This window comes from Lissotriton vulgaris, chromosome 3_1, assembly GCF_964263255.1.
Source record: "Lissotriton vulgaris chromosome 3_1, aLisVul1.2, whole genome shotgun sequence".
NCBI lineage: Eukaryota > Metazoa > Chordata > Amphibia > Caudata > Salamandridae > Lissotriton > Lissotriton vulgaris.
In genome coordinates this window covers 1,510,885,959-1,510,908,976 of record NC_141689.1, presented here as the reverse complement: position 1 = coordinate 1,510,908,976, position 23,018 = coordinate 1,510,885,959, and the positions used below count along the sequence as shown (strand labels likewise).

General features: G+C 44.5%; 1 protein-coding gene across 1 annotated transcript in view; it reads left to right on the top strand.

Moving 5' to 3' along the window:
• Positions 1-23,018, top strand: part of PKD2 (polycystin 2, transient receptor potential cation channel) — a 226,531-nt gene that overhangs the window by 106,061 nt on the left and 97,452 nt on the right. The window contains exon 4 of the mRNA XM_086961972.1: positions 6,130-6,380. Coding sequence (XP_086818098.1) covers positions 6,130-6,380 — 251 coding nt within the window. The remainder of the gene's footprint in view (positions 1-6,129; positions 6,381-23,018) is intronic.

Genomic DNA, 23,018 nt, shown 5'->3' with positions numbered 1-23,018 from the left:
TCAGTCGGACCTTGCGCCCATAAATGCTGTGGTACATTCTGGAGTCTGGGGTCAAAATCTCTCAACACATAATGTCCTTTAAAATCACGTAAAAACAATCTCACTCCTTCCGGAGAACAACAAATCACTGCTCCTAGTTCTTTTAATGTCTTTATACCAAGCAAGTTTTCTGGACATGATTTCGTAAGCAACAAGTCTGTAGTGCGGGACAATGGACCGACTTCTAGGGAAACTGGCTTTGACACTTCGTTAACAATAGGCTTTCCTGAAAATCCCAGGGAAATATTCTGTGAGCCTGAGAGGGGTGCCCCTGGAACCTCGTCATGACTGATGGTAGTTCTGCTCGCCCCTGTGTCGATCAGAAATTTTCTGTCTTTTCCCAATACACGACTATGTACATAGGGACCCTCTTGATCTACAGGAACCTCAATAAGGGGCAAGCCAACCTCCCTCTCTAGGCTGTTTCATGAGTACTGTTGATAATCTGGGTAGTCTGACTGGGCATACTGGTACATTTGTTGCGTGACATGTTGTGTGGCAGCAATGGGTTGAGGTACAGCTACTGTCTGTTGCGTGTTCTGTGGCGTTTGCGTGTTCTGCGGGATGTTATCCTGTCTAGGAGGACGCGGTCTTTCTTTCGTCTTGCCTGTAGCTATATTGTGCTTCAGGACAGCACATTCATTTATATAGTGACCTGGCTGTTTGCAGTAATTACAGTTCCCTTTGACAGGTGCCGCGCCCTTTTTATGGCCATCAGCTGGAACTGATTGAGCAAATAGTACTTTCATTTTCGTATCTTTCATGCGTCTCTTTTCGTGTTCCTGTTCTTCTCTAATTCGGTTCTGGTGATACTGTAACATTTGTAACATTTGGGAAGGGCTATTTGCTTGCCAGGTACTCTCAACCTTCAGTACTCTATTTTTGATCGAGGGTAAGGAATTCTCTACTAACTTGCTCACAAAAAGATGGGGGTATGATTCACTACTTGTCTTCAGGCCACTGTTAATAATAAAACATTTTTCGAATCTAGAAAAAAAATCACTTGTGTCTTCATCTTGTTTCTGTTTGCAGGCTGAAATAGCATCCCAATCTTCCTTTTTGGTAGTCAATAATCTCGGCATAACCTGTATTAATAGTTCGGGTAGTTCTTTAGCTTTGTCCCCAAGACCAACACCCGGGCCTCGGAGTTTATCCTCGTCTTCTAATTCTGTCCAGCTGATCTTTTTCTCACCCACCTCCCAATCTTTTTCTTTAAGCTTTTCGTAAATGCCTGCTGGTAACAGTACTTTCAATAATTTAATGGTATCAGCGTATGTATAATCCCCCATGCGGAGCATGTCTTTTAATTCACGGTGGAACCCCCCTGGGTCTTTATCATGACAGGGCAGTAATTTTTTCATTTCCAATAATTCCATTTTCGTCAAGGGTGTGTAAACGTATACTCGTTGAAGCGCACCCCCTGCAGTTTTAACGGGATGAACCTCTCGTAGGGGATTCGGTCTGTCTATGTGAAAGGTCTTTCTTTCTCGATGTGGGGCAGGAATCAAGTGCGGGGTCAGAAAAGTCAAGTACTTATGTCGTTGATCTAGAATGACATTAATTAATTCGGCACCTAGGCCTCTCCATCTCTCTAGGAGTAAATCGTCCAGTAATTTATACAAGGGACCTGGATCAGAATGCTGACTCTCATACAAGGTGATGAGATGTTGAACCATGTAAATACCAGCTAAACGTTGTTCTTCCGGAGGAAGGCTCAAAAATGTCTGCGCTACTATGTCATCCTTATATATGTTAGAATTACAAGCCCATTGAACTGCTGACCGGGCTAGTTCCTGTTCATGCATAGTACAAAGTTCACTGCTCCCTACCCGTTTTTTCAGTGCATGTTCAGTAGCTTGGAATAGGTGTCCGAGGGAATATCTTTCTGGTATTGGAGGGAGGGGACGTTTATTGTAATCTAGGCCTATGGGTCTGTCAAACGGTCTTGCCCTACCTACGTAATTCATTTTATTTATATCCTCTGTTACTGTATCATCCTCCTCTGAGAGTTCGTCGTCCCCTTTCTCGGCTTGCTCTTTCCTGTGTATATTCAGAATTTCTTTACGAATTTTCCTGCACATGCATTCTATTTTGTTCTGTGTATCATGTTTACCAATAGCTATATTGTCACTCCAAGTAATCATACCATTAGTTACTTCTTTATCTGGCTGGTCTTGTTCCCTGATCAAACAATTAATCAAAAATCGTAAAAGCATGCTTTGAAGCTCCACCTTTCTATTTGCCATGGCCTCATGTATACTTTCTGGTCCCTCCCCCGTTCTAACGAAGTGGTATATTCTGTCCTAAATGTTCCTTCATGTCTGGCAAAGTGACCAAATAGTCTGCAACGCGTCGTAAACGTATTGAGAATGTGAGCATTGAGCCCACACCTGGTACTGGATCATATATACAATGGGAAAGAGATTGTCTAAGAGATGCTGTTGTCATTGTCGTTTTTGGAGTGCGTTGTAGTGCTAATTCTCGTAGTGTTCGTGTTAATGGTGGTGGGGTGTTCGGTGTGTGTGGTATGTCTCCAGTAGGCCCCCCTCCCGATGCCCCTAGACTTGAGTTGCCTTGTCTTGAGTCGTCTTTCATCGTCAGTGACACTACTGGTGCGGGTTGATCTTGTGGTACGGATGGTCGGCGAAAAGGATTAGTAGGGATGTTAACAGGAGGATTGGTAGGGTTGGGAGGAGGAAAATCTGTATTTACATACTCCGGAGCAGCGTCGTCTAAATAGGAGGAAAGAAAAATGTCCGCTGTTGTCTGTTTATGACTATGGAGTTTAGTCGGGATCAGTGGTGGCGGCAAGTTACTGGGTACTTCCGGGGTCACTTTAGGTAGGCCCTCGGCGAGGATGGGATACATGCCTTTAATAAGGGCATTTCTTTGTCTATCAAATTGTTCTGCTTTAACCCGTTCACCTTCTTCCTTTAGCTCTTTTTCTTTGGCTTTTTCTGATGCTTCTCTACTTCTCTCTGCTTTATGGATTTCTTTCTCTGTTCTTCTATGCGCTTCTTTACGCCACAACTCTATGGCGTCTTTCTGGGATTGTCTAGCTTTCTTTTTCCACAGTGCTTCCTCTACTCTCATGATGCAATCAGCATCCCATGTCCCTGAGACAGGCCATCTATATTTCTCTTCCAGATCCTTCGTGTAATCTACCCATAAATCTAAGTACAGTATGGCATCTAGGCCATGCTTCTGGTACATAAAATGTCCAGGAGTGTCCCTAGGCGGGACGGGAACTGCCTCTTCGAGTATCCCTTTCCTGGTTCCTATCTGACGTAATTTCGGGAACAGCGGCATGTTTGAACTAACTTGAACGAAAACACAATAAGCACAATAATAGACTGGAAACAATCATTCATACCACGACATTAAAACATTAGAAACAGATACTAGTTAGTACATAGAAAAACACAGTCCTAAAATAACCTCGTTTACTGTATGCACTGCTAGAACAGTACAGTCATACCGGTCTCATAAAGAGACACGTCTTTACCGCATCCACCTAAATGGACACGTCTGTACCGGATCTGTGTACCCAGACCCGTCTTGACCGGGCTCAAATAAATGAACCTGTCTCTATGCGTTCCCAACAACGGTACTCACCGGGAAGCAAAACTGAAGGCCTCGGAAACTCGATACTGGACTGGACTGCTACGGCTTCTGGTACTGCTACTGCTGCTTGCTGCGCATGCGCCTCGGAACAGGTGGGCCTCGGGATACCTCGGACCTTGCTCTCTCGGCTTGGGCTCTAGTCGGGATAGTCCGCAATCCTCACCGCCTCGTGTGGATGCCTGGTCGCAGTCTCCGTCTCCTCCGTGGGCCTGAGGGAGTTGGCAGGAAATCCCGCTGATGTGTACACTAGAAGTCCGTCACGGCTATAGAAGGGGTCAGGGGGCTGCGCTTACATCGCCGGCGCGTGGGGAAGGGGACTCGTCCCTGTTCGGGCGCCAGATTTATGTGGTAAATAAAACATTACCCTGTCATAATTTCTATACATTAATAAGGAATAAGGATAGCTCATAAAATGAGAGGCAGAGTCCGTGGTGTCCGAGTCAAAAGGGCTTTAATACAATGACTCGAGTCAATGGAGAATCGGGTTCCATCACCACCAAGGTTCAGGAAGGGTCGTCATCTGACGTTTTATTCACATAACACATTATATATAGTAAAGCCATACAATTGCAATGAATAAAGAAGGCGGAACGCTCCAGGCGGAGCAAGTGAAAGAGAGAGAGATAAGAACACATGGGCGTGAAAAGAAGGCGTGTTATGAGGCGTACACGTGGGTGTTCACTTGATGAGTCATAGGTGTGTCATAGGTGGGTGGATGCATAGAGGAGGTCTGCAGGGTCAGCAGAAACCTTTACCCTACTTGTGCGCGCAAAACTGGTCATGACGTGGAATTGACGTGTAACTGGGGAGAGCTGGGGGGAGCTGACTTTAGCACCAGTAGAGGAGTCTGGGATGTCAGAACGACCTGCACCTTTGGCACATCTGGTACACACAGCGAGAATCTGGAACCAACTACCGCTAGATATAAAAACCAGTCCATCACTGAAATCATTCAGAAAGCAAGTTAAAACGTGGCTGTTCTCAGCATATCCCTAAATCAACATCTTCAAGAGTCAGAGCTGAATCACAACGCCAAGACGCCTATGGGCAATTGCGCGCTTTACAAATGCATAAATCAAATCAAATTAAATCAAACATCTGATATCTTGTGTTTGGAGGATGTATTGTCTGAAGTAAAGGTCTCTCGAGCAGAAGCTGTTCATCACTAAATGCTAGTGTGTACATATATTTCTTCGTGCATTTCATAGGGGCCATGGGCTTTCTATGGCAACGGGTTCAGTAAATCACTTGAATGGAGGCAGGAAGGCTAGGCCCTATGCTCTGCAGGCGGAATATGTTTACCCCTTTTACTAGACTGGAATGTGTTTTTGCGGAGCTGAGCAGATAACTGTAGGCAAAATTCCGTCTTGGCAGGCAGGCCGGGCACCTCTCGGCTGAGCAGGGAGTAAGGGAGAGGTCAGGGATGCATACCTAAACTGCAGCTTTCAGAGTCAGAAGAGGCTCGGAGCCTGAATTCAGGGCCTGGCTCGGCGGGGCCACAAAAACGTGTGCTTCTCGACTTGTAAACGTGTACCATGTAAATGCATTGGCAACGTAGGCCTCAGTGCAGAATTAACGTTTCATTCATGGAAGGCCTAATAACTGACATGTTAACATTGGACGGAAATGCAGGGGCATTATTATTACAGGCACGAGATGGGAATTACATGGTAACATGGACATACAGGGGCATAGGTACATGGATAGGGTGCGAGTGGGGGACACACTGGCCACATAAAATTTCTATTTCCTCATAATCCTAAAAGTAATTTACCTGTAATTTTTCTCAAAATCCTATCAAAGTATATGTACTGTATTCTGAAAAGCCTTAGATTATCAGTAACTCGACTGTAATCAAATTAAAGTACATTTACAATTGCAATCTAAACTGTGTTACAATCTGTATATTTACTGCAATGTACTTAACACTTACCTGTGCCAGGCTTGCTTGGTTCCAGGAAATAAAATAACGAAAAGAATATTTTTATACAAAAAGAATTGTTCTGAAGTTCAGTCTTGTGTGTGAATTAATTTGCTGCGTGTGCACAACAAATGCTTAACACTGTCCTCTGATAGAGCCAGCTTCCTACAGGTCCTATTTGACCTGAGGGCGGAACATTGCCATATTTAAGTGCAGAGGTTTTTATTTCCACATAAATTAAAAAGACATAGCTTCTGTTGTCTGCCAATTACGCATTTTGTTTTGTAACGTGGGTCCTTATTTTCCATTAATCTAATGGCATGGAATGTTTTCCACAAGTAGGGTGTGACACAGTTCATTATGGCACTGCATATGATGCAACAGGTCCCGACAATGACCGTAGGCTTGTAGAGGAAGGCAGTGTTCAGTCAATCACAGTTTAAAATGTGGTTTATTTATTTCTATGTTATGGTTTAATTTGTTTCTGGCTTGAATGCTTAGAGCATAACTATTTTCAGAACCTAAAATGTGTCTTTTATTGGTAGTACACAGAGGGCCCGCTTTTAGATGGCCTCTACTGGGACGTGTGGTACAACAACAAGACCATGGCGGAAAATCAGAGTTTTATCTACTACGAGAACCTGCTGCTAGGGGTGCCTCGGATAAGACAATTGAAAGTGAGGAATGGTTCTTGTTCCATCCCTGAAGACCTTCAAGACGATATCAAAGAGTGTTACGATGTGTACTCGCCCGGCAATGAAGACACCTCTCCATTTGGATTGCAAACCGGAACAGCGTACGTAATGCTTTGTATGTTTTGGAAGGTGTTGTACAGCAGATCAACATGCTTTAAAGTTATAAATATGTGTTTGAGGCATATGAGCTGCAGATTACACACTGTGCATAGATGGCCACCTAGTGTTGGGCCCGGATGTTTGCAGGTTTTTTTTCTTTTCTGGAAAGTCTTTGCCAGTCAAAGGATAGGTGACTCCTCCGCCACTGGGCTCGGATGTGTTTCCAGTGCTCCGTGTTGGAACCGATTTCCTTTGGTGCGCAATCCTCACCAGCTTCGACGGTATAGTTTCGAAGCGTTTACAGTCAATGCTACTCTTCAACTCCGAACTCTTCGATTCCGCTCGTCGACGAAGGCCTTCGGGCCTACCTAGGCCTCAACTTCCAGCTCATGGAGAAGACGCCATTTAAAAAGTGTCCTCAATGTGGGTCGAAGTTTCCCCACACAGACCTACATGAGGTGTGTAACCTTTGCCTCTCACCGGAGCACGAGGCCAAAGACTGTTCCGCTTGTGCCTCTTTCCGCTCCAAGAAGACGATCCAGGACCGAAAAGCTAGGAGAACAATGGCTCATTCATCAGCTACGATTCCAGACGACATCTTCCAAGAGGGCGTCGACGTCCCAGAACAACATCACGGCGTCGTCAGCAACTCCGAGGACGAAGATTCCGCAGTTGAGGACATCACTCCAGCACAGCGGGTCGTAAGTAAGACCGTTGACCCCGACCCTTCCTCGACACATTCAAAAAAGGCTTTGGTCACACCCTCGCCCTTGGGTGCACACGGGGACACTGCTTCCACTGCCCCACCTTTGGGCTCTGCTAAGAAGCTCACTAAGCCTTCCGTCGACTCTGGCTCGAGTCTGTCTGCCCACGGTGTCGGCGCACACCTACCGGCACCGAAAAAGACATCATCATCGGCCTCCGTGCCGGCATCTAAACAATCTGCGCCGAAGCCCAGTGTTAGTCCCTCGGCACCGAAACCAAGATCGGACCCACTTCGGAGGCGAAAAGATCATCCGATCCGAAAAACCCATTGGGTCCGAAAAAACCATTGGGTCCGAAAAAACCATCCGAGCCGAAAAAACCATCGGAGCCAACAAAACCATCGGAGCCAACAAAACCATTGGAGCCGAAGAAGGCTCATACTTCCGGCTAAAGACACTGCCAAACAACAAGCTTCAAAGACAAAAGAAGCTCCCAGCTCGGTGCCGAGAAAGCGCTCCGCAATAAAAGATCTGCCTCCTGCAGAGGACTTACTTCATCCAGACCCTGCACAAAAAACTCTTGTTAAGGATCCAACCACTGGTCAACTAACTCTCAATTTAAAAAAAACGACAGGATACACCTACACCGGCTCCTCATCCAAAGAAGGACATTGCTACCTCTCCTCTAAGGATTACTTCTCCTCATCCTCCCCATCCTCCATCACCGCCTCATCCCCTGCCACTGAACTCCCCTACATATTCTATCATACCACATGATGACAACAGGGATGATAGCTCTGACGACACAAGGGGTGGTGCAGATAGTGAGCCACTAGATCACTCTATTCCTCCGGGCTCACCTGACCCTTGTAATGATTACAATACCCCAGACGTCCCTAACGTCCCTCAAGACGACATATATCCCTCAAGGTTTTCCCCACCAGAAGACACTAAGGGAGTTAATCAATTAGTAGACAGGGCTGCACAATAGCATGGGGTTGACCTACATACTGATCCTGCAGAAGAAGACTTCCTAATGGATACCTTTGATAATGCACAAAGGTCCTCCACAATTTTACCCATGCTTAAGGGAGTTATTAAGCATGCTCCAGAAGTCTTCAAAGACCCAGTTAGAACTCAAATCATCAACCCACGAATAGAGAAAAAATATAAAGCTGCCCCTTCAGATCCAGCGTATATTAAAGGCCCAGCACCATTAGACTCTCTTGTGGTCTCTAATGCACGCAAAAGAGCGAATTCACAAACATCAGGTGAAGCCCCCTCACAGGATAAAGTCTGAGCTCCTTGACGCATCTGGTAAAAGAACTGCCTCTCAGGCAGCAAACATGTGGCGCATTGCCAATACACAAGCATTATTGGCAAGATATGACAGGGTACATTACAATGAATTAGAATCAATAATGCAGCACCTCCCCGATAGATATAAAGACAGAGCAAATGAGCATATCCAAGAAGGGAATAATATTGCAAACACCTCTATTCGTTGTGCACTAGATGCAGCAGACACTGCCTCCAGGGCAATTAATACCAGTGTTCTGTTGCGTAGACAAGCATGGCTACGCATGTCAGGGTTCAAACCTGAAGTCCAAATTGCCATACTTAATCAGCCCTTTGATGAGCAACACTGATTCAGGCCTAATGTAGACATATCCCTTGAAAAGATGAAAAAGGACATGGTTTGGAAAGGTCTATAGCTAGTGAATTATTGAATAAACCTAACTCAATATGTACATTTATAAGTTATAATTTATAGCCCACTACAACAAATACTTTTCACCAACTACGTGAATGGGTTTTTCAGTTTTATTATTTAAAGACACACATTTTTTTATATATATGGTAGTTTTTTTTATAAGGTATAAATATAAACTTTTTTGGTACAATCTGATATATTTTTCAAATAGTTTAGTATTTTTGTGACATTATATTCAGAATAATTCATAAAAAGCATATAACACACACGCAAATGAGCATAAGACAAGAAAGACGATGGAGGCAAAGCGGTAGATGACACACTACGCGCGTTTCGGCTTGGCAGCCTTCATCAGGTGACCCGTCTTTTGCACTATAATTTAAAAACATAGGTGAAAGTCAGATATACAAAACAAGGAAAAAAGCATGTAGTGGGCATATACATTTATATCTATTTCTGATTTTATATATCTTAATGTAGAACAATTTAGTTATTAGCGGTTTGAAAAATGTAGTATCACATGTCCATGTCTCGTAATATAATGTTTGCATAGCCACATATAATTAAATACGTACAGCACCGATTCATTTCAAAATAAGAGGAAAAAAAACATTAATTCATAGGTTCCTGACCATATAGACACAGCCTTTGTATAAGTATGTCTTCTATACAGGTAGCGCCAATAAAGACATTCATCTGCTTCATCTGGACTGAGGTTATATTAGACATATTATATTGGACATACACCTCATTTTCATCATTCATGTTTTAATACTTTTTCAAAATTATTAACAAGATACACTCAATCAAATGCGTACATGGAGAGGGCGATATATACAGTATAAAGTAACCACCTAAGGATAATTCTGTTTGGATGGAAACATATACACATCGCTCCATCTTCACAGATGGCTGATTATACTATGGTGTAGATATGTATAGTACAACATTAACATACTTACATGGATAGCTCAAGATGTGAGGAAAATTGGCTTAAAAACATATATTTCATCAGAGCTTCGTATCCCTGTATGTGAATAAGAAATAAACAAAGAATGGAACACGAACGAACGCACAAGATATAGTAGGTATTCCATCTTCTATATCATTATCGCCTAAACCCACAATATATGTTACAAACCTCGTTAATTGGTAAGTATGAATTATATAGTCTATAGAACAACCATCACTTTATGGAATACCTACTATATCTTGTGGCTTATGGCTTTACTATGCACATTTCCCACTGACCCTTGGGCGACCAGTCACAGTTACCCCCTCCTCTATAGGTTGGTCTCCCTATCTGATATTTCACCCTGACACCCTTCCATTCTTGGTAAAGGTCACCAAGTTTCGTTTGTGTTCCATTCTTTGTTTATTTCTTATTCACAGTCCAGATGAAGCAGATGAATGTCTTTATTGCAGCTACCTGTATAGAAGACATACTTATACAAGGGCTGTGTCTATATGGTCAGGAACCTATAAATTAATGTTTTTTCTTCCTCTTATTTTGAAATGAATCTGTGCTGTACATATTTAATTATATGTGGCTATGCAAACATTATATTACGAGACATGGACATGTGATACTACATTTTTCAAACCGCTAATAACTAAATTGTTCTACATTAAGATATATAAAATCAGAAATAGATATAAATGTATATGCCCACTACATGCTTTTTTCCTTGTTTTGTATATCTGACTTTCACCTATGTTTTTAAATTATAGTGCAAAAGACGGGTCACCTGATGAAGGCTGCCAAGCTGAAACGCGCGTAGTGTGTCATCTACCGCTTTGCCTCCATCGTCTTTCTTGTCTTATGCTCATTTGTGTGTGTGTTATATGTTTTTTTATGAATTAATCTGAATATAATGTCACAAAAATACTAAACTATTTGAAAAATATCAGATTGTACCAAAAAAGTTTATATTTATACCTTTATAAAAAAAAACTACTATATATATAAAAAAAATTGTCTTTCAATAATAAAACTGAAAAACCCATTCACGTAGTTGGTGAAAAGTATTTGTTGTAGTGGGCTATAAATTATAACTTATAAATGTACTTATTGAGTTAGGTTTATTCAATAATTCACTAGCTATAGACCTTTCCAAGCCAGTAAGTTTTCCCTATGTATAGGTAGTGCATTCTTATATAGGGGTCCCCTACTTCCTAAACAAAAGATGAAAAAGGATACAGATACAGCCAAATCTATGGGAGCCTTGCAGTCGCAGGCTCCTAGATGCTCATTTCGCCGCTCATCTTACAGAGGTGCCACCAGGGCATACTCTTCAGATACACCCTCTACCTCTTACAAAGCCCCCACACAGTCCACCTATAGTAGGGGCTACCAAAGGGTGATTACAGAGGTAACAACAATAAGGGCAGAGGTAAAAACAACAACTCCCGCTCTGCCTCCACCCCTGCCCAATGACTCCCCTCCCCTGCCCCATTCCACTCCTGTCGGGGGAAGACTACAACAATACCTACCAGCCTGGGAAAACATCACATCAAATAGGTGGGTGCTAAAAATAATTCAGTCCGATTACTGTCTCGAAATAACATCTACCCCCCCCCCCCGCCCCAACATACCACCCAAACAGCGTCCAATGTCACGAGAACATTTGATACTGCTCAGACAGGAGGTTATATCCCTCCTGCAGAAAAAGGCAATAGAAATAGTTCCACTGCATCAGCAAAACAAAGGAGTATACTCCCTGTATTTCTTAATTCTAAAGAAGGATGGATCTCTAAGGCCTATTCTAGACCTCAGACCCCTAAACCTGTACATACAATCAGACCACTTTCATATGGTCACACTTCCACTCCTTTTAAAAAAGGACTTCCTTTTCACTCTACATCTCAAGGACGCCTACTTCCACATTCCTATCCACACAGCACACAGAAAATATCTCAGATTTGTACTAGACGGTCCGCACTACCTATTCAAGGTACTCCCATTCGGAGTCACAACAGCACCAAGGGTGTTTACCAAATGCCTAGCAGTAGTAGCAGCACACTTAAGAAGACAGCATATCCACGTCTTCCCATATCTAGATGACTGGCTCATAAAAGCCAGCTCATACAGTCAGTGTATACAACACACTCACGCCACAATTCAACTGCTCCACAACTTTGGATTCACAGTAAATCACACCAAGTCACATCTGCAACCGTCGCATGTACAACAATATCTCGGAGCTACAATAAACACCGAATTAACACTAACCTATCCCTCTCCAGCCAGGATAACAAGTGTATAAACTCTCCTAACAAAATTCAAACCGCAACACTCTTCCAGCTCGAGTGTTCATGCAGCTCATAGGAATGATGGCATCTTGCATATTCATAGTACCTTACGCAAGATTACAAATGTGTCCACTTCAAGAGTGCTTAACACGACAATGGAACCAGGCTCACGGTCAATTAGCAGACCTAGTGTTTGGTAGACAGTCGGACTCCTCGCTCTCTGCAATGGTGGAGAACCAAAAACCTTTCAAAAGGCAGACTGTTTCTAGAGCCAGTTCCTCAAATAGTCATAACAGCGGACGCATTGCTTTCCGGCTGGGGAGCTGACCTACTGCATCACACCATGCAAGGCAGGTGAACACCGCAACAAAAGTTACTCCACATCAACCACTTGGAGTTACTAGCTGTATTTCTAGCCCTAAAAGCATTCCAAAAGCAAGTATCAGGCAAAGCAGTCTTAGTCCGCACAGACAATATGACCGCCATGTACTACATAAACAAACAAGGAGGGACACACTCTCTGCAGCTCTCTGTTAGCGCAGCAGATATGGAGATGGGCTATACCACTAAACATCTTCCTCTTAGCCCAACATCGTCCAGGAGTACAAAACACCATAGCAGATCTGCTAAGTCGACAGACACAGCTGATCCACGAATGGGAACTTCATCCGCAAGTTCTTCAACCGTTATTTCAACTGTGGGGACAACCTGAGATAGACCTCTTCGCCACCTACGAAAACGCAAAATGCCCAAGCATCGCCGCCAGATATCCACATCCGCTGTCCAAAGGCAATGCGATATGGATGAACTGGTCCGGAAAATTTGCGTACGCTTTTCCTCCTCTCCCACTACTTCCGTTAGTTATACGCAAACTACAGCAACATTCCCTAAGACTCATTCTAGTTGCTCCAACTTGGGCCAGACAACCGTGGTACACCACGCTGCTGCAACTCTCCACGCTTATTCATGCAGAACCATGGAGAAATCAGACACCCGGACCGGCTCAGCGCAACCTAGCGATCTGACACCTGAAGTCATAGAGTTTGCTTACCTTAACCTCCCTCCACATTGTATGAATGTTATTAAAGTAGATAGACGTCCCACCTCTGGAGCATGTTTTGCAGCTAACGGGAAACGGTTTGTAATATTCTGTCAAAACAACCACATCAATCCTTTAGATGTGTCGATTCAACACATCATAGGATACCTATTACACCTTCAAAAGTGTAATTTAGCGCACACGTCTATTAGACTGCACCTTGCTGCCATTGCAGCATACTTACAAAATAGACAACATCTATCTCTTTTTAGACTGCCTGCCATAAAGGCTTTTATGGAAGTACTCAAAAGAATAATCCCTCCCAGAACACCACATTCACCAGTGTGGAACCTAAACATTCTTCTCACATGGTTAATGGGACCTCCCTTTGACCGTTACATAAATGTAAATTGCAATTCCTAACTTGGAAAATAGATTTCCTAGTAGCTATTACTTCTCTCAGAAGAGTTAGTGAACTACAAGCATTCACCATTCAAGAACCCTTTCTGCAAATGCACCATAATAAAGTGGTTCTCCGTACTAATCCTAAATTCCTTCCAAAAGTCATTTCACCCTTCCATCTAAATCAATCTATTGAGCTTGCCGTATTTTTCTCGCAGCCACAAACAGTCGCAGAAAGAGCTCTTCACACCGTAGATTTCAAAAGAGCATTGCTTTATTACATTGAAAGGACACCAACTTTTCTTAAAACTAAACAACTTTTTGTGTCTTTTTCACCACCACATAAAGGTAACCCCATATCAAAATCTGGGATAGCTAGGTGGATTGTCAAATGCATACAAATGTGTTACCACAAAGCTAAACGTACGTCATCTATTCCTCCTAAAGCTCATTCTACAGGGAACATAGGGGCTTCAATGGCATTTTTGGGGAACATTCCCCTAGACGATATATGCAAAGCAGCTACATGGTCTACACCGCACACATTCACAAAACACTATTGTGTAGATATGTAAACTAAACAAGCCACTGTGGGCCAGGCTGTACTAAAAACTCTGTTTTAAACAGCTGCAACAGATACTGGTGGTCGCCGCTAAAGGTGGGTACTGCTATACAATCTATGCACAGTGTGTAATCTGCAACTCCTATGTCTCGAATGGAAAATGCTACTTACCAGTATGCATCTGTTCTTGGCATGTAGAGCTGCAGAGTTACACACGCCAACCCGCCTCCCCGGCTACCTTTATCTATTCCAGTATTATCTTAAGTAGATACAAACTACATGGACATCAATACTTTTCTTGTACAACTCCATCACTTCCCTAATGGCGAAAAACAATCTGGGGATGGAGCCGATGCCCATGCGCAGTATGATCCAAAGGAGGAGTCACCTATCCTGTGACTTCCAAAGACTTTCCAGAACAAAAACAAACTGCAACCATCCGGGCCCAACACTAGGTGGCTATCTATGCACAGTGTGTCACTCTGCAGCTCTACATGCCAAGAACAGATGCATACTGGTAAGTAGGTTTCGGTTCTCAGTCCAGCTGTGGGAGGTGGAGAAGAGCAGATGGATGGGAGAAAGAGCGGCATGGAGCTGGTGGGGAAAAGCACACATGCAAGAAAGCAATGGAGGGGGAGAAACGTGCTGGTGCGTCACCAACGGGGTGGGGGGAGAAGCACACAAGCCAGAGAGAACAACACAGATCACAGGGGGTCAGAAGCACACTAGGGAGCAGCTGAAAGACACATGCACTCTGATTGTTTATGACATAAGAAAAAATTAATTCACGAAAGGTGAGCAGGGGGAGGTCACGAGTAAACTGTACATGCTTTGGTTGAAGGATAGACCCAAGATGGTCAAGGCAAGCCATTGAATAACAAGCTGGCAAATGAGTGACAGTAAATCCAACCAAGGGCAGGCAATGGGTGGGCTGCAAGCCCCTCCGTTATTGATTAGCCCACAATCTATCTTTCACAACCAAAACAACTGTGCTGTCTGTTAGGCTCAATCCAAAAACGCGCAGTAAAGATTGTAAGCTGCTGGACATTGCAATGCAGACTGTGTGAAGAGAGAAAATGTGAAAAGGAATATGTGGGAAAAGACATTGCTCACTGGTCAGAAGGAGGATGTGGATGGTTTGGGTGTACCATGGATGTATCTATAGTGAGAAGAAAAAAAGCTTAACACAGTCCAATGAACAGAAAAACCCACATTTCTGTAATTTTAGAGACCTGTTGGGTGCAGATGTCTAATCCAAGAACAAGACACCATAATCCAAATGTATTTCCATGAAGAATAATGAGAGGCTTAAAAATGATGGGAAATGTCTTGCTGGGACAGATTGGGAAGTATCTAGGTAGTAAAGTCGGATTCTTGACAAAATGTACCCCAGATCTTTAGACCGGTAATGCTGGAATATAAACTCCTAACTGTTGAATTTTATAATTTTATAGTGCTGATGGTTGCTACCAATAAAGATATACTCTTTTTTTGTTAAATACTTCTGATAGAGATTTCTAGACTCGGACTCCTCACCTTTTGGACATTCCCCAGGCATCAGACTAGATCCAGAAACCTTTCCATAGTACCTCTGCGTGCCAGAACGTGGTGTCGTGCGGCTCCACACTGACACTGTTCCACTCTGGAAATAATGTGCGGGACCTGTATAGGCGCTACTCTTGCATGCTCACTGCAGCTTCTTTTTTTTCCATGCCTCCTGACGTGGATCCAGAGCTTCTCTCGTCTCTCAGTGAACGTTTCTCCAGCAATTTTCTTTTTTTTTATTCTCCAAAACATTTTTTTCAGTGTACAAGGAATGTCACCACCTAAGACGACAAGTTTTAAACCCTGTAATGACTTGTCACAAGCAGATGTCTGTTACAGATCCCCACCAGGTTTGCCTGGATGTTTATGGTTGGGCATGATGCCAAGACAACAGGTTTGCCCTCATTGCCAGCTGGACCTTCTGTCCCCCTACTTTCGAACTTCAATTGCAATTCTGACACTGCCCTCAATGCCCACAACTATGCCAGACCTGGTTATGGCGATGAATATGCTTACCTCGCTGCCTGATGTGGTGGCCCTGATTGTCCTCTCTGATGCAGACTCAACACCAGTCCGAATGCGACAAATGTGGTGCCCAAATCTGGCCAAGGCACCCATTTCGGCATTTGCTTACCACTGGGTTTGCAACTTTCTTTGAATTCCCTTTTTTGGACAGATTATGATAATGAATATGACCAGAGTGATGTGTTTGATCAACCCCATGCTGCGAACAATTGGTATGAGGTTTTGCAAGATGTTAGTGGACTTGATACCTTCCATGAGACAGACCTTTTCTCCCCTCCGGGGCCCTGCCACGGAAGAATCTTATACTTGTGTGTAGAGCTGCTGAAGTCCTTGACCTCCACCTCCCCACCATAGACTTGAAAAAGAACACTCTGATGGAGGTCCTATGGCCAAGCCAGAGCGCTTCTGAGCCCCTCCTTCCCTTTAGTGAGAACTGACCGATACCCCCCTGGGGGCTTTACTAGCCCGCCAGTTAACAGGCAGATCGCAAGGCATCGTCCTGGTCAATGTGACCTGGCATTTTTGTTGCAACACCTTTCTCCAGAGAACCTCGTGATGCAAGCCTCCAAAAGCTGGCCCAACCCCAAAAATGCCTATTCTTATCCGCCAGTTTGGCTCTGTACTCATTCGATGCCTCCTTTTTGTTAGGCCTTTACACTCCTGCCCCTTGGGACTCTGTGCCACAAGTCCTCCCTGGTGAACTGGTAGAACTTTGCTGTGTTCTGTTGCAGGTGATCCAAGATGGTCATGATGCTGCCAAGTTCACTGTTCGTTTTGGTTTGGATACCACCGACTCTGCTGGGTGGGCTATAGGCCCCAACATTGTCATTCGTTGTCATGTGTGGCTGCGATTGATTGTGTTCTCAGGCAACATCCAGTCCTCCCTGATGGAGATGCCATTCAATGGGCCTTGCTTGTTTAGTGACATGACTAACCATGCCTTTGAAAATGTTTAGTGGAGTAGGGCTTTTGCTCAGTCTTCTGGCCTCTCTGCCTAGCCTCACCAATTCCCGTTCCTTTTGTGACTTTGGACTGGGCATTCCTTACCACCAATCTATCCAGCCCCAACAGGAAACCAAGCAGTTTTTCAAGTGGCCTAGGTCAGCGTGCCACTCAGTCCACATACCCCCCCCCCCCCTTTCCAAGGTCACAACCACCAGTTGGAGACAGAATCCACCAATTTCTATCCGGGTTGGCAAGTTATCAATCACATAGGACAGGTAGACTCTGTATATTGTCTGCAAAGGTTGTGCCTTACACTTCCTGTCCCTCCCTACATCCCACCATCCACCCAGCGACTGACCGAAGACCACTTCTCCTTTTTGGTGCAGCAAGAGCAAGCCCTTTTGACAAAGGGGCTTTTGAGAGGGTGCCAGTGCCAGAAGGACGTGGCTGTTTCTCATGCTACTTTCTGATGCCCAAGAAGGGTGTAGGTCTTTGACCTATTCTAGATCTGTGACCACTCAATGACTTCCTCCGGAAGGGTACATTCAAAATTCTCACCTAGTCCCAGGTTGTCTGCCCTAGATACTGGAGACTGGTTGGTGGCTCTGGACCTGCAGGGCACCTATTTTCCTAATCCTGTTCTTTCAAGCCCATTAGCGCTACCTGCAGCTTGTGGTGGGAGAGGAGCATATTCGGTATGCTGTGCTCCCCTTTGATCTCACTGGCGTCCCTCCTGGTGTTCATGAAAGTGGTGGCAGCACACCTTCGGTGGTCCGGAGTGCCAGTCTTCTCCTATCTAGATGACTGGCTGATGAAGGCAGACTCGCCCCGGGCAGCCATCAGGGACCTCATGACCACGGCGACCCTCCTCTCATGATTGGGGTCACGATCAACATGCTGAAGACACACCTGACTCAGTCTCATGGACATGGTTATGTCTATTGCCTGTACCCAAGGAAAGAGAGTCCAGGACATTCAGGCTTAGATTCTGATCTTTCAGCCTTGGTCCTGGATTTCAGTGACATTGACTCTGAGGTTGCTGGGACTTATGGCTTCCTGCATCCTGCTGGTTGAGCACGCCATCCTGCTGGTTGAGCACGCCAGAGGGCGCATGCAAACTGCAGTAGGATCTGAAGTTTCAGTGGACCCAACATCAAGGGGACCTCTCAGACCATGTCCAGATATCAGAGGGCAGAGCAAAATATCTGTTGCAGCAACAGGGCGTGGTCCTGCACGTTTGCCTTCGCAATCTCCTCCCTTTATGATTGGAAATTCAGCGATGGCACCTAAGCACCTTCAACCTTCCTTGAGGTGGTTTAGGTCATCTTGGCAGCAAGGCATTACTTACCGAGAACTGTATACGCCTGTTTTTGGGACAAATTTGTCATTTAGTGCGGCTCATACCAGATGGACTCTCTTCAGGCCATGGCGGTTGTTATTTTCCTGTTTTGTCTCTTGCCCAGCAAGGCCTTGCTTTGTGCACTGCTAAAGGTTCTCTTTCAGCCTTCTTGCCTGATCAGCCTTTGTGTTTAAATCGCCAGTTTTTACAGGTTTTTTTTAAAGGGCTTCTACATCTCCTTCCCCCTTTTGTGATGCCCCAATTGTAACATGTTTGAGCTGCTTCACAACTGTCCCTTCGGGCTCCTCACCATCAAAACTGTGTTTCTAATTGCCATCACCACGGCACGGCATGTGATTGAGCTTCAGGGGCTGTGTGTAAATACCATCATACACCACCTTCTTCCCCGAAAAGCTGATTCTGTGAACTACCTATCCTTTCTCCTGAAAATTGTGACACTGTTCCACGTCAGTCAGACTACCACTATACCGGCGTTCTATGCTCCACCTCACCCTTCTAAAGAGGCTCTATCATTTTGACCCCAAAAGAGCACTCTGCTTCCTTCGATCGCACCAAGGAACATGGTGCATGATACACTCTGTGTTGGGTTCGCAAGGCAAAAAAAAGGCAGGGCAGAACAGAAGTGTACCATCTCACACTGGATTGTGCTGTACATTAAGATCTGCTACACATTGCAGGGAAGCAGCCTCTAGAAGGACTGCTAGCATTTTCCACCATGGCCAAAGATGCTACCACTGCATTAGCATGCAGAGTCCCTGTCCTAGACATCATCCAGGCAGCTATGTGGGCATCCCTCCATACGTTCACAAAGCACTAATGTCTGGCAGCCAAGCCCGCTGAGGGGCAGTTTGCTCACTCGGTCTTACAGGACTTTATGTTTTGAGCTCATCCACAGGTCTTTTCCCATTGGGTTCCGCTTTAGTATCTATACAAAAGCTGAAGAATATGTGGCTAGAAGTCTGAACAAAAGAACAAGTTACTTATCTTTGCTTACACTTTTCTGGTAAAGACTCTATTTAGCCACAGATTCCTCACTGAGCCTTCCATCCTTCCCATTCTGTGGGGCGACTCTACCATATAATAAGATCCCGAATCTAGCAATCTGCTCACTGTCTACCAATTTGCATGTCTGGAAGTGCCGTCTCCCAAGCAACGTAGTCAGAACGGAAGTGGCACCTATAAAAGCCTCAAATGTCATTTCCAGAGTGTAATGACGTTAATACAAAGCCACACTTTGCCATCGTCCGGTGCGCAGAGGTACTAGGGAAAAGTTTATTATTCTCGTCTGACATCTGGGGAATAGTCAAAAGGTGAGGACTCTGTGGTTAAATAGTCTCTACCAGAAAGAGCATTGCCGAAGGTAACTAACTTGTTCTTCTAACCTCATATTCTTCACCTTGTGAATTTCCCCAGATGGCAGACTGCATTAAAAAAACCCTCAAAAGCAGGGCTCCTGCGCATCGGTAGATGTTGCCATTCAACTACGTGTTAATGGTGTCCGCCTTGGAAGAGCCAGACTGAGATGCCTATAATCGCCACCCATGCATGCTGACATCAGTTCCTTTATTTAGATGCATCAGACATGAATCCGGAGCTCTTCTCCTTCACTCTAAGAAGGGATTTTCTTCCAAATGTTCCCAGTATGGAAGGGATGGCACCTCTAAAATGACAGTGTTTATGCCATGTAGGGGATGTCTCAAACATAAATCTGTGAGGTGTGCCTCTTCTACTCAGGTTGTGCACAACTCCAAAGCCTGAAACAGATGTGCCTATATGAAATCTACAGCCATCTAGAAATTCTCCTGGTCTTGTTCTCTGAAAGTAATTCCTGAGGGAAATCTTCTTCCCTGTCAAAGCCTTCGGGTAAGTCAAAGAAGAAACAAAAGAATCCATGTGGCACTCTGCCCCTTCCTGCCACTCTTGTTCTCCTAAAAAGGCACAAGGTTGTCACCGAACCTCCAGGTCTTCTTCCTATTCCACAGAGGAAACTATTCTATCCCTGGTCCTGAGACACCCAGAGTTCTCAGGTCCATCAGTGCCATTGCTTAAGGTCGAACTTTTTAAGAATCCATGCTGTGAATCTTTGCCACACTTCTGGCTCCCTTTGGTGTGCCTTTGGGGCCCACCCTTCCGCAGGGGCTTCCAATCGGATGACTGCTGGCGGGTTCACCCTCGGCTCAGTCAGGGCTCCATAAACCTGCTTTGAGTTCTGTATCGGTGAAGGGGGGGCTGTTGCCGAAATCTGCACCTGTCCGTCAAGCTTTGGCACCTGCAACGACACCATTGGTGCTAGAGAAAAAAGCACAACCCATTGTGGTGTCCGACTTTGAGCCGGCATCATGGCACCCTCAACTGAGGCCATGTCCAGATCTTGATGTGCCGCAGACTCAACTGAATCCATCTGACTGAGACAAGATTCTACTGCTGCGCAGTCGTGCACGGACATTACACCTTACCCTCTCCAAGCCCCTGCCTCTCCCCACCCAGCTCCACAACAGAAGAAAGCACACAGTGGTTGGGAGGGCTGCTGAGAATCTTGACCTCCACATCCCCATTATGGAGGTATAGACAAATGTATTGAGAGAGGGCCTAGAGCCTAGCCAGACACACACCGAACCTCTTTTGCCCTTCAATAAAGCCCTCACTGACACACTGCTGAGCAGTAGGGCTAAAGCCTTTTCTTGTCCCCCAGTGAACCAACATGTCGCTGGCCACTGTTTACCTGCTCCAGGAGACCCGTAATTCTTAACAAAGCGTCCATCCCCTTAAAGTCTGGTGGTACAGGCGTTCACCAGGTGAGTGAACCCTAATGCCTTTCCAACCAAAATGCGTAGATACATTTGGCAAGTGCATGTTCTCCTCTCCCATCCTAGCCTTGAGGTTGGTTAACACAAGCTGATTACGTAGACCCTACACTCACGCAATGAGACATGGTGGGTGAGAGCTTACCTGCGGTCCCAGAAGACTTATGGGCTTCCTTAGCTCAAACCGTTCAAGATGGTCGGGATGTGGCAAGATTTGTCATCCACTCAGGCCTGGACATCGCGGATGGGTAGGACTATGGGAGCCAGCGTGGTGTTTCGACGCCACACCTGGATGAGGTCCATACCATGGAAAGTACTGCTTCGGTAGCTATAAACAAGTTGAGGAGTCTGCAGTTAGAAGTATCAAACAGAAGAGTAAGATGCAGACCTTCGGTAATGCTCTTTCTGGTGGATACTCTAACCGCAAATTTCTCATCGCTCTCCCACCTCCCCATTCTGTGGTATGGTCTCTCCCATCTAAAGAGATCCCAGTTTAGGAATCTGCATACTGGTCTGTTCTGTTCAACTATAGGTTCTTCATCTGAGTGCACAAAAGAGTTCATGAAAGAAACTCACATCAGCGCTACTCGCTTCTAAACAGCAATATTAGCAATAATTTTTCAAAGGGTACTATGGACCCCCGAGAAAATGCACAGATTAAGCCTATCGACACCTGCATGCCAACATTGTTAATCCGCCGAGGGTTATTTGCCCCACATGCTATACAACTGCAGTCACAATCCGGTATATTGGGAAGATATCTAGAAATTCTTATTGGATATTTTTATATAACTCCTGTTCCAGCCATTAGCTGGAACAGGCGTTAGTAAGTAAAGACTTACTAACATACACTCCACTGACCTACAGAGATAAACCAGTATTACTGGGCTGTCTCCCCAGTGCAGCTATCCAGTTGGAAACAAACACACAAGGTATATAGGTGTACCTGATGGGTCTTGATCACACATATACATAACTGCAATAACATAGTAGTGGGTAAAAAAATAGCTTATTTGGCATTAGATGGATATATATATATATATATATACTTGCAGATAGTGTCAATCCCTAATGGGGAGAATAATTCTAAAGTAAACCAGAATTATTTTTTCTGGACACGTTTTATCAAGAAAAATGGCACCAGTCCCTCATCGAGGGATCTAGTGAATACCCTAGAGACTTGCAGAAGGTGCTTGTGAACACATTTCCACTCAAGAATGGTCACTGTTTTTGCTTCAGTGAGTCTAAGTAGGTTGCCAGACCTACTTCATGTTCAAAAAAGCATGTCTTTTTAAAACTGACTCTGCCAGACAGACATCTGTCAAAAATGTAAATAAATTGATACCTTTCATCCTGTTTTATGCCTCTTCAGGGTGAGTGGTTGACATGCTTGAATAGGAATGAAAATGAAATGATGGGACATATTTCACTTATAACTAGCAACCATTATGTTTTTTATGGGAAAAGTGATCAAATGATGCAGAAATCAGTCCGCAAACCCAGGTCCCCTTGGTTAAGTCTCATTACGAGGTTTAAAATTCAAACTTATTCACTAGTACAGCACCCAGGACTTACCACATCCTATACAGTGGTAATTCTATGTGCGGTATTACCTCATCCTTTGTGAATGACCAGAAGAAATGTTGTAGTATTTCTGTATGAGTCATTGGTGGTGCTATCCAATTTTCAGTTTGGTACTATATTAAAATTGATCAGAATAAGACAGAACTCTGTGTTATGCGCCCAACCTTGAATTTGCTACTAAAGAATGCAAGACAAAGTCAAATT